The sequence below is a fragment of the Mus musculus genome, chromosome 7, assembly GCF_000001635.26.
Source record: "Mus musculus strain C57BL/6J chromosome 7, GRCm38.p6 C57BL/6J".
NCBI classification, from domain to species: domain Eukaryota; kingdom Metazoa; phylum Chordata; class Mammalia; order Rodentia; family Muridae; genus Mus; species Mus musculus.
This window is the reverse complement of record NC_000073.6, coordinates 113,836,625-113,848,906: the sequence shown is the minus strand read 5'-3', so window position 1 is coordinate 113,848,906 and position 12,282 is coordinate 113,836,625. Positions and strand designations below refer to the sequence as shown.

Sequence of the window (12,282 nt, the reverse complement as noted above, 5' to 3'; positions counted from 1 at the left end):
TTATACAATCATTGTGAGTGTCCTTATACTATGGTGCCTACCAAGGGTACTGGAATCAATGCCCCACAAATGTTGAAGAAATGCCTGTTCTGATGGATATAGCATCATAGATGAGCCCCCAAAACATTACACTAAGCCAGCAATTCTCAGCCTGTGGGTTGTGACCTCTTCAGGGGTCAAATGACCTTTTCACAGCGGTCACCTAAGACTATTAAAGACCACAGATATTACTACTCATAACAGTAGCAAAATTATAGTTATGACGTAGCAATGGAAATAATTTTATGGTTGGAAGATCACCACAACATGAGGGACTGTATTAAAGGGTTACAGCATTAGGAAGGTTGAGCGCCACTGCACTAAGAGAAAAAAAAAAACAACAAAAAAAAAACCAGAAAGAACAGGCCAACTACTGGGACATTTCACTTATATAAAAGATTAAGAAATCACCCACAAAGACAGAATGCACACAGATAGGCAGCTGCCCTAGGCTGGGGGAAGCCGAGAATGGGGAGACTCTGACCCATGGGGAAAGGGGCTACGTTGTAATGATGGAGATATTTCAGGATAAAGTTCATAATGATTTCAATACTGACCATGGAATGAATCTTACTGAATTAGTACCTTCAAAATGGTTCCTTAAAATTGTGTGTGTGTGTGTGTGTGTGTGTGTGTGTACAAGTATATGCAGGTGTATATTACCTGTGTGCATGTACCTAGAGGCCAGAGAAGGAGTCAGGTGTCACGCTCTATCAATCTCTACCATATTCCTTTGAAACTGTGTTTCTCAATGAGATTGGAGCTATGCTGGCAGCCAGCAAACCCACACTGAGGTTACAAACACAAAAGGTCAACCCTTTTCACATGGGTGCTGGGATCCGAACTCAGGACCTCATGCTTGTGCAGCAAACACCCACGGAGCCATTTCTCCAGCCCTAAAATAGTTACTTTTATATTATGCTAACCTAGCTTTACCAACAAGGAAGCTCAGAGCATCAGAACAGCCTTGATGGGTCCCACCTGAGCAGGACCATAGGATATAATGGCAACTATTCTCCATCAGAGAAGAGGACTAGATCCACGCCTCGGCTTTAGACCTGGGTCCTGATGCACACATGGGATAGGCTTCTTGGTGCTTCTGCAGGCTGTCATGATGTTGGCTCCGTCTGGAGATTCCAGCTTCCGTTTCCCACCTGGGTTTCAGTTTGCTACAGTGCTTGGAACTCTGTCTTTTGCAGCCGGCATTTCCTGTTCTGTGAGTGCCAGCTTCCTCCCACGAGGGTTGGATCCTGCACCTGTGTTTTCAGCTGCTTAATGAAACTAAGCTGTCAATGGACAGTCCCCTCTGGAGTCATGCCACACCATGACTTCCAGGAGCTCCTAGCATCTGGATTCCACCTGTTGGATGGTTGGTCCTGGGGATCCAGGTCTTTCTCAACCAAATATACTGGCATAGCATTGCCATTCCTAACCACTCAGCTGCCACACTAGCCAGAGCTGAGGTTGTAGTGAGGTCAAAGCCTGCAAGTGATGCTCTCTTGTCTTATGACAAACAAGCTTGTGGTTCTTCTCACTACCTAATGTCAGAGACATTGTGGGACAAGCCTTACTTCAGCCACATCAGATCCCCCAAGCTCACTGTTCTATCCAGATCGGAGGTTGTCACCACACGTAGCGTTTCTTTCTCTGATAAAAAGAGCTAGTAGATAAGGTGAGCCCTATGAAGTTGCAAAGTATTGAATACTAAGTCCTCTTTAATACTCAACAAGCCTGATTCTTGCCATGTTTTCTCCCCACTTTCTGAATGGAATTTAGAAAACAGCATCTTCCCTCACAAGCAATCCCTCACCTCTTGGTTCAGAAGGGACTCTGTTTTACTCTTACACATCAGGAGATAGGGGGTAAGAAAGTCACCTCAGTTAGCGTCCCTTAGTGGCTAACAAGAAGTTTAGTGGTAGTGGGTTTAAGTCCTGGCCACATGACTTGGCTGCTTCATTATCCACGACACAGCCTCCAAGCCTCAGCTTAGTGAAGTTCTTACAGAGCTTTGTGAAGTGCTCAGGAGCTGGAGAGATGACTCAGCAGTTAGAGCACTGGCTGCTCTTGTGGAGGACCCAGGCTCTAATCCCTTTACACACATGGCAGCTCACAGCTGCCTAAGCACCAGGCTACCCAACCATTTTCTGGTCTGTGTGAACACCTGCACTCTTATGTGTGTGTGCAAGCACACACACAGTCTTGCTGTCTCTGTTTCTCTCTCGGTTTCTCTCTCTCAGTTTCTCTCTCGGTTTCCCTCTGTGTGTTTCTTTCTCTCTCTGGTTTTTTTCTCTCTCTCTTGCACACACACACACACACACACACACACACACACACACAGAGAGAGAGAGAGGGGGAGGGAGAGAGAGAGAGAGAGAGAGAGAGAGAGAGAGAGAGAGAGAGAGAGAGAACATTAGGGCTGCTATTATAAAATATTAGCAACTAAATGGCTAAAAAAAAATAACAGAAATTTATTTGTAGATGCTGGGAAGGCCAAGATGAAGGTGCTGGCAGATTCACCGTCCAGCCTGCATTCTCTTCCTGATACAGATGGCTGACTTTTTATAACTTTGCAGGGTGTTAAGTACAGGGAGGAGGCAAGCTCTCATGTCTCCTCCACAAGGGCATTGGTCCCATTCACTGGTAGCTCCAACATTATGATCCAATCACCACATAGTCTCTCTCCTATTATCACATGGGATCAGGTTTCAACAGGTTTGAAAGGGCATTGAGGAGAAATGCACAAACAGACGGCAGGAGTCACTTCTACATATTCCTTCATATTCCCTTGGCCCCCTCTGACTGCACATCATTACAGTCACCAAGCATGTCTCACTGGGGCTGTGTGCTGCACACCTTGCATACCTGTGCTACCTCTCAATTTTGTCCCTTTGCAGAGGAAACAGACTAGTCCCTGTCTAATCCACATGTTACCATGTGTGTCCAGTGCTCTCAGAGACCAGAAGAGGGGGGGGCATTAGAGTAACAGTTGGTTATGAACAATCATGTGGTTATGTCTTCTACAAGAGCAGTTGGTATTCTTAACCACTGGGCATCTCTCCAACCCAATGCAGCTTTTTGTTCTACTGCTGGATTATGAAAGCCATCCTGAAAATATATATAAATAAAATAATATGGCTGTGCTTCAATAGAAGTGTGTGTGTATGTGTGTGTATATGTGTGTGTGTGACAGAGAGAGAAAGAGAGAGAGAGAGAGAGAGAGAACACAAGGGTTGGATTTGGCCCATAGGTTGTGGCTTATCTTTTTCTTTAAAGTCACAAAGAAAAACAAAATGAATGCCTGCCTGTGCGACCCTCACAGTCATGTGTGAACAGTGGCAGTGTCTAGAAATGAAGCTATAAAGATGGATGGAGCAGGACTGGGATGTAGCTCAGTGGTACAGCACATGCTCAGCATGTGCTGGGCTCTGTTCCATCCCTAGCACTGAAAGGCGGCTGAAGCAGGTTGTGAGGGAGTTTCGACTGCATTCTTTGGACACTCGGTTATAGCAGCTGCAGCTTGGACTAGGTTAATTCACTTTCAGAAAATGAATTATTCCTTTTCAGGGATCCTGCACATGGCTGTCTCCTCTCATTTCCAGAGCACCTCTTTCGGGGGGTGGGGTAGGGACAAAGCTTCCAGGGTCCCACTCTGAATTATATGAAAAAGGCCACATGCACCCTTAGGCCATATATTTTGGAGCTGAGAACATTTTTGGGTTCCAGAAAGATAATACAGTGTATATTCCATACCTACAGGGTCTGGGCTATATCTCATAATCAAAATCTTATATTCACACTAAAGACAATAATCATCTTAGTCCAGAGAAGGTCTGGGCTTCAAACGAGTTAAAAAAAAAGATTTTTTTTTTTTTTGAATTTTAGTCTTTGGGATCTCAGGACTGCAGATGAAGGGCTGTGCACCTGGCATATATTAGTTGTAGATTACTTCTGGGTCAAAGACGCCCTCCCATGTCCCCAGTGACTGCGTGCAGGAAATGCTCAATAATGTTATGAGCAGAGGAAAAAGGCTGCAGAGCAGGGTTCACTGAGTGGCTAAGCAGAGGCTGATGGGACATCCTGCTGAAGGGCATGGGGAGACTTACACGGCAGGATCAAGACTCTGAACTGGATCTTAGGGTGATGGGGAGCCATGTTGGGTTTGTTAAATACCTCTTACATCAAGGTGAAAGAGAATCAGAGGGGAAGGAGCTTATGTGACCATGTCAGAGGTTCCTGTGACAATAAGATATGAAGTGTCTGTTGATAAGGCAATAGATGTAAAGCAATCAACAACGGAGAAAGTTACACATGCCACTCCAAGGCCTGCCTACCGGCGATGTCAAGCTGAGATGTGGAATCTCAGCCTGACCCATAGTTCCTGTCTGAGGCCTTGAAGTCTAATGTCCAAATCAGAGATCTAAGGCCTCAATGCTTCTAACCATGGTTGGCTACTCTGTGACCGTGAGAAGTTATCTAGCCTCCCTGGGCCTGAGCTTTCTCCTTAGCATCTACACCACAAGGATGCTTTACAGAGGAAATAAGTGTTTGTAAGCCAGGATAGCGCTTGCTTGGCTCTTGCCATTATTGTTTTGTAAAGTTGGATTCCTCATATGGGCCACCTTGCCCTCAGGAGAAGCTCCACTCTTAATCCCTCCTGTTAGGGATGAGTAGAGCTGGAATTCTACTCAGGAATAAAGAATGCTTGGAAAGAGAGGACCACTTCAAGACACAAAACTTGGCCAGGTTGAAGGTGACAGGACATCCTCCTGGGGCATCTGGAAGCATCTATCCAGACACTTTCCCCTCCTTTTTCTTTTAATCACTTCTTGACTGTAGTGCTCTGCAGCAGCCTATGCCATAGCACCTGAAGTTAGGAAAGGCAGGCTGCTCTAGTACCAGTGCTAATTCAGAGATCTGTATGCAAATGCAAAGTGGAAACAGGATCAGGTTTGTCAAGAGGAAAGTCACCATTGCTGTGACCTGGCCTTTACAACCAACCAAGCGGGCATCAGGGCAAACTCCAGACTTTCCAACCAGGGATCAGTCTGACATGGCAGCACTGATACTCCTCATTCATCAGGGCTCTGCAATATAACTGGTGGCTTGTTTGCCTGCCTGCCTGCCTGCCTGCCTGCCTGCCTGCCTGCCTGCCTGCCTGCCTGCCTGCCTGCCTTCCTTCCTTCCTTCCTTCCTTCCTTCCTTCCTTCCTTCCTTCCTTTTCTTCCTTCCTTCCTTCCTTCCTCCTCCTCCTCCTCTTCCCCTCCCTCTCTCTCTCTTTCTCTCTCTCTTTCTCTCTCTCTCTCTCTCCCCCGCCCCAACAGGGTATCTTGTGTAATCCAAGCTGGCCTAGAACTCATTCTGTAGCTGAGAATGACCATGAACTCCACCCTCTGCCTCACAAGTACTGGGATACAGACAGGAGCCCTCCAAAGCTGTTTTATCCAGGGCTGGGGATGGAGTCTAGGACCTCCTGTGTGCCAGGCAAGCACCCTTCCAACTGAGCCACACCCCCAGCAGAAGCTTTCATTGTTATTACTGCACTTCCTTTTTTGTCTGTCCAGAACTCTGTGGCTAGATCTTCAACATCCTTGTTAGCTTTAATAACCGCCACCCCCCGCCCCCCACTGCACACCCTTGCTGGTTAATAACCACTAATTGTTCCCTTGACACCACTGAATCAAGTTCAGTCTCTTCATGCTGACACTGGATGACATCTCTGATTTGGTAATGGATTTGGGCCCCCAGAGACCTCCCAATCAGCACCTCTGCCTGTAACCGCCTCCCAGAGCTGTGCTCACCTCCCGATCAGCACCTCTGCCTGCAACTGCCTCCCCGAGCTGTGCTCACCTCCTGATTCCCACTGAGGTCTGGATGCTGCCTGCTCCTCTCACCTGGAGTAACCTCCTCCTGTCCTTCCCTCTGCCCCAGTCCAGTGCTGCCATCAAGATCTAAATGCTGACATTTCTCGGAAGCTCTCCTTAGTCCTTGCTCGTCTTCTCTCTAAATTCTAACCGTGCTCAATTCGGCCCTGATTTTATCTTGGGGTTGCTAATTTTTGCACACATATTTATATCTATACCACAACTAGACTAGAAGCGTTTTGAAAGTTAGGATCATTATTTATATTCTGAGCTGAGGTTTTCTCAGTTTCTGGTATATAGTTTGGGTGTCTGGCAGGTGTCCGGGATGACTGACCTTGCAAATGCTACCTTCAACATGAAAGGCAAGGAAACTGGCCCAGCTAGACAAAGTCTTCCTAAACGTTATTCATGACATCAACTTTACACTTTTTTGTAAACCAAATAAAATACTTTAAAATGAAATGCAGCTTATTCCCATTAAAATCAAAATATAAAAAGAAATAGAACGTGTAAGCATTCATTATTAGAGTTTTCAGATGTGACCAATCATACCCAACCTCCAAAGAATGAAGGCTACGGAGAGAATGCAGCGTTGTCCAAGTTGGAAACTCAGGGCAGTAAGCAAAAGGAGTGATCAGAAGGCATAACCAGGTAAGAGACCCTGTTCACAAAAGCAGCAAAATTCATGGGGAAAAGCCTGCTTAGAACGCACCACTTAAATAAAGAAAACCCACAAGACTATGAAAAGATAAAAGACCTGGAGAAGCAGCAGAGGGAAGTTTTGGTTTTGACCAGAAAACAAATAGTGGGACGACGGCTCTCCCCACATTGAACTGTTCATTTAGTGTAGCATCAATGAGCATCCCAACACAGGGTTTTGCTGAACAGAGCACACTTACTTTATGATTCACCTGGAATTATGAGTCTGCTTGAATAACCATGAACATTTTGAACGCTTAGAAGATTAAGGAGCAATGACTTGTCACCAAAACAAAATTATGCTAAAATCTGTTCAGGACTCGTGGAGGGAGGAAGAGATAAAAAGGCAGCTGGACTCAGTAGAGCTGTGCACACAGTTTGCTTTCCAGGAGCTAGCAATCCACACCATTGGAAAAATATACTTGTCAGCAAATGGATGGGGATGGGGAGGGCTAACTCCATTTTATGAAAAAGACTGCTTTCTGATAATTCCCAACTGTGCTGCTGTCTCTGGGTTTCTCCTCCAGAGAGCTGCCCGGCCTTCCACCCCTGGGCTTCACTTGGATAAATGTTCTATATGGATGACTTTCAAGGGCTCTAGGGCCATTATGTGTGTGGTGAGGCCAAAGAGGAAAGGAACCCAGAGGGAAACAGAAGTCAATAAGGCTGGGGTCTCTGTGGAGTTACCTTAGGCTACTCGCTTCTCTTAACAAAGGCTTCTGCTCTGTCAGGGTGAACATCATCTCTTCCTCCCCTCACTCCCTCTGGGCCTTCAGAGCTGGGTAGTGGATCCCCAACCCCACCCCAATGTCGTTTTTTCCCACATAGATGTTTCAGGCAAGTGTCTTTTCCACCTCCTTTTGAGTGGGGCAAGTATATATTTTCTGTTGTGGCCTACTAATACAATGTTTTTGTTGTTGTTTTTAGTTTTTTTGTTTTTGTTTTTTGTTTTTCGTTTTGTTTGTTTGTTTGTTTTTCGAGACAGGATTTCTCTGTGTAGCCCTGGCTATCCTGGAACTCACTCTGTAGACCAGACTGGCCTCAAACTCAGAAATTCACCTGCCTCTGCCTCCTAAGTACTGGGATTAAATATCTCTGCTTTACTTTTAAACTTTGTTCATTGGTGTTTTCTCATTCAAATGTTTGAAATTTAGGGATAGGGAGATGGCTTAGGAGGTACAGTGCTTACTGTGCAGTTGTGAGGACCTGAACTGGCATCTCCAGCACCCAGATAAAGGCTTCCTCGACATGATAGCTCTCCAATAATTCTAGCACTCTGGAGGTAAAGACAGAGGCTCCCTGAAGCAAGCTGGGTAGTGAGACCAATCGAATGAGCTAGTTCATTAAGAGACTCTGCCTCAGTATATAAGATTAAAAGAGATCATATAGATATCAGATGTCAACTCTGCCTTCACACACACACACACACACACACACACACATGCACACTTGCACATATACTCACACATACACTTGTGAGCCCAGACATGATTACATGTGATTATGTTCTCCGTCTCCACATATATACAAATGAAAAAAAAGTTGACATTTGGTTTTTAAAAATGCATCTGTGATTTACCATAGGAATTTAAATGTTATATCCTAATTTTAAAAAGAACTTTTCTATTCCTCAGGTAATATATATGTTTAATATTTATATTCTTACAGATTTTAAAATAGGTTTAGACCCTTTATCTTCCTAAAATTTAATTTTGTTAATAACATTAGCCGGGCAATGGTGGTCAGCCTGGTCTACAGAGTGAGTTCCAGGACAGCCAGGGCTACACAGAGGGAAAAAAAAAAAGTAAATATATAGGATCACTTTTAAAAGATACAAACAAGCCCAGGAACTGGCCCTTCCCAGGGAAAACACATTAGAATAGATACTACATTAGCATACAACAGTAGCAAGAAAATTAACCGGTGACATTATTTTAACTTCTCTCATGGAAGGCTCTTAAAACTTGGCAATGTCAGGGACTGTTAAGCAGGTAAGGACCTAGGCTCTTCTACCCAGGTAGCAAGCATGTCTGTCAGGCTTTTAAGGACAATTAAACTGCATTGCTTATCCTGGGCTTTATCCTCTACTGTGGGTAGAAGTTAAGACATGTACTCGGATGTCTGTTATGGATTACTCGTAACAGGAAAAAAAAAAAAAGGCCTTAAGTGAATCTAAACATGAAGTTCTTGGAGAGTAATTACATATTCATACCACAGACTATGTACAGTAGTTTAAGAATCAAATACCACTGTGCATCTATATTCTGCTATGGACATTCTTCTAATAAGTTCTAGCTCATGAACATCCATTCAAGGTCAGGGCACGTGTGTACTCCATGTACCCTCTGAATATAAAAGAACACAGAAAAGTTTAAAGCAAACCCAGAGAGCTGATATCTATTGCTGCCTTTGTGGAGGGATGTTGGAATTGTTGTGGGGAAGTGGCAGGGATTTTTTTACTTTTTCTGCATTCTAATATATATTTTCTGTATTACAGTGTGACTGGGCTTACATCTCAACTATAGAATTATAAGTTTTTAAGCAAAGAACAGCAGCTCAGATATAATCCCTTCAGGAGAAAAGAGAGTAAAGTCTCCGAGCTGCCTCCTCCTGCGTGAGTTTGCTGTGAAGATCAATTAGCCAAAGCCTGCCAAGGAGCTGGACGTGCAGCTGAGCTCCTGGCACATAAGAAACATTGCTTGGTTGTCTTCTCTTCCCCATTGGACCTGTGAGCCGGTGCAGGGCTGGAAGCCTCCGGTGCCTGGGTATTCCGAAAGGGTGACTCAAGAAAAGCTCAGTTCCCCAGGTGTGGTGGTGCACGCCTTTAATCCCAGCACTTGGGAGGCAGAGGCAGGCGGATTTGTGAGTTCAAGGACAGCCTGGTCTACAGAGTGACTTCCAGGACAGCCAGGGCTACACAGAGAAACCCTGTCTCAAAAAAAAAAAAAAAAAAAAAAAAGAGCTCAGTTCCATGTATCGAAGGAGTGAATGAATAAGCCACATATGTTCATGGTTAAACCAGAGAAACATACATTCGCATATGTTGACTGTCAGTGCATAAACAAGGGATGCCTTTCTGGATTCCACCAGAAGATCAAATATCTCTGGTTTGTGGAAACAAGAAAGCAAAGCAAACCAAGGATGCGGGCCAGTTAAATGAGGGCTTTGAGAGCAGTGAGAGACCTGCCACAGGGTCCATTGTTGTCTAGCTACGGTCACTAGAGCCCTGGGCTCTATGGAACAACCAGACTACAAAGGATCTGGATACTAGACTATGAATCTCGGAACCCAGTCTTCAAGCTGAGGGGCTAGATGGACTCAAAGATTCTTGTCTTATGTGACAAGAATCATGGGACTGTGACACCTCACCTCAACCCCAGTAGTCAGGAGTTACTTGGTGACTGTCAGGCCTCCACTCCTCATCACCTCCCTATTCTCAATTTAGGACCAACTAGAAAAGCCAAAGGACCCTCCACCCCAACCACACTCCGTGCTTCACTTCCAGTCAGACTGCCACCAGCTTCCCCATAGCAATAACTTTGCAACAGAGTGGAAGCCTTCCACTCCCTACACACACACACACACACACACACACACACACACACACACACACACACTTTTCTACTCCCCCTCCTGCCTTTCAAGATCTGCTGAAAGCTAGTCCTAGCAACCGACTGTCCTGCTGTGCAGCCAGATGCTGCATGGGAATGCACTCTCTGTTCTCAGCGCTATCTGGTTCTTTCCTCCAGTCCCACATTTCAACTAGCATGTGCTTAGTATGGTGGCTTATAGACGATAATTCATTTTAAACATCTTACAGCTTAAGTCTTTAGACCACCCATGTAAGAAAGTGTTAAGTGGCAAACTTGTCAGAAAATGGGAGGAAAGATTGGCCAAGGAGGCCAGACATAGATGAGGCTGAATTTAACAATGGGCAGGTGTTTCCAGAAACCTCTGTGGGTTCTCTTTCCCATTGGCCAGTTACAGCTGAAGTCATGGGAGGCCCTGTTAGCAGCAGCTCTTGGAGGTGGTCTAGATCAATCACAGTGTGGATCTACAGTTAGCAAATGAAGCAAATATACAAAAAAGGCCTTGGGCATTTGGGACAGTTCCATAGCTGGGAAAGTCAAAGCCCATGAAAAAAAATCCTGCACATAAAAAAGACGGGCTTTCTCATCTTATGTGGCCCAGGATGGCCTGGTCTCTCCATGTAGCTGAAGCTGACCTGGAACTTCTGATTTTCCTGGTTCTACTTTCTAAGTGCTGGGATTACAAGTATGTGCCACTATACTGAGCCAAAACGCAAGACTGCCTTGGATGCTTGGACAGGAGCCCTGCTACTGCTCTTGACAAATTTTCTGTTTGAAATCCTAAAATTCTCGCCAACTGAAATTGGCCTTCAAATCTACCTCAAATAAGTGGTGCCACAAGAGAAAGAAAAAAAATTTCTGAAAAGGGGTCTTTCCAGTAAGTTTGGACATGCTACTGAAATGATAAAACAGGTTTGCTTGGTTTTTGTAGGACTTTGCAAAGCCTTCAACCATGCTAGTGCTAATCGCCTTCTTCTTCACCTGTTTATATCTCAAAGACTATTGCTTTGTGGATCATAAGTTTGGAGATGCAGCTTTGAGACAACGCTGTCTTTTAGAGGAAATGATTCTGGGTGGCTAAACTACCTCCCACTCCTTCTCCCCCCACCCCAACCCCCACACATGTGGTAATCCACTCAGAAGCTGCTCAGGAGGCAGCCTGGGAAGTGGCAGAGAAGAGCAATTCGATTTTATGTTGAGATATGGTCCCAGGTAGCCCAGGCTGGCCTCAAACCTACTCTGTAGCCAAAGATAACCTTGAGCATCCTCCTGTGTCTACCTCCAAGTGCTGGTGGCGCCAGTATGTGCAGCTTATGGTATATGCAGTGCTGGAGATCCAGCCTAAGGTCTGGTGTGGATTACACAACCATCTACCAACTGAAGGGGAAGATAGGTTTGTAAAGAAGAGCCTGGGCAAATAGAGACATCAGGGCAACCAGAGAATGGTTTAAGGATGCTAATTAATGGGGGTCCTTAGTATCCTAAGGAAAAAAAAAACCGTTAAATTCCAAATGGGGAAGTCAGGCTTATATTCACCCGGTTGGATTATGTTTTTCTATGAATGCAGAGAATAACTGAAAGACTCATCACATTGGATGAAGATAGAGACGCAGGACTCCTTATGCATTTAGAATGGAGAAGATGGAAGATCCAGACAAGTAGTTGCCTGCTACCCCGGAAGCCACGCCTCTTCCTGCAGACACACAGGAAGGGTCTGATAACTGCAGGGAGGTGGGTACAAAAAAATCCTTGTTCACTTACTTCAGAATCACACAGCCTGTCCCTGTTGGTGGCGCTATCCAAAACACCTGGATCCGTGTCCTCCTCCGAGGGGTGCTTTCAGTGACGGCCACAGGACAGTTACTCATAAACTGGGTCTCTTCCTCATCTATGATCTGTGAAGAACAGAGGAAAATAAACATGTTAAATTGCAGCACCCTTGGGGTGGGGGTTTGCACATGACTCTGGGGACTCTGAATCAATCAACTCTTTATTGATTGACCTGTCATTTCACATTAACATTTGACCCACAGATCCCTGAATAGTGCCTGGAACAGAGTTCCTGACTCAATATGATTATAAAGATCTGGCAC

The 12,282-nt window shown here is 45.1% G+C and overlaps 1 protein-coding gene across 1 annotated transcript in view; it reads right to left on the bottom strand.

Annotated features, from left to right (window-relative positions):
- The window catches only part of Spon1 (spondin 1, (f-spondin) extracellular matrix protein), a 277,378-nt gene that overhangs the window by 194,469 nt on the left and 70,627 nt on the right, over window positions 1-12,282 (bottom strand). The window contains exon 3 of the mRNA NM_145584.2: window positions 11,951-12,084. Coding sequence (NP_663559.1) covers window positions 11,951-12,084 — 134 coding nt within the window. The remainder of the gene's footprint in view (window positions 1-11,950; window positions 12,085-12,282) is intronic.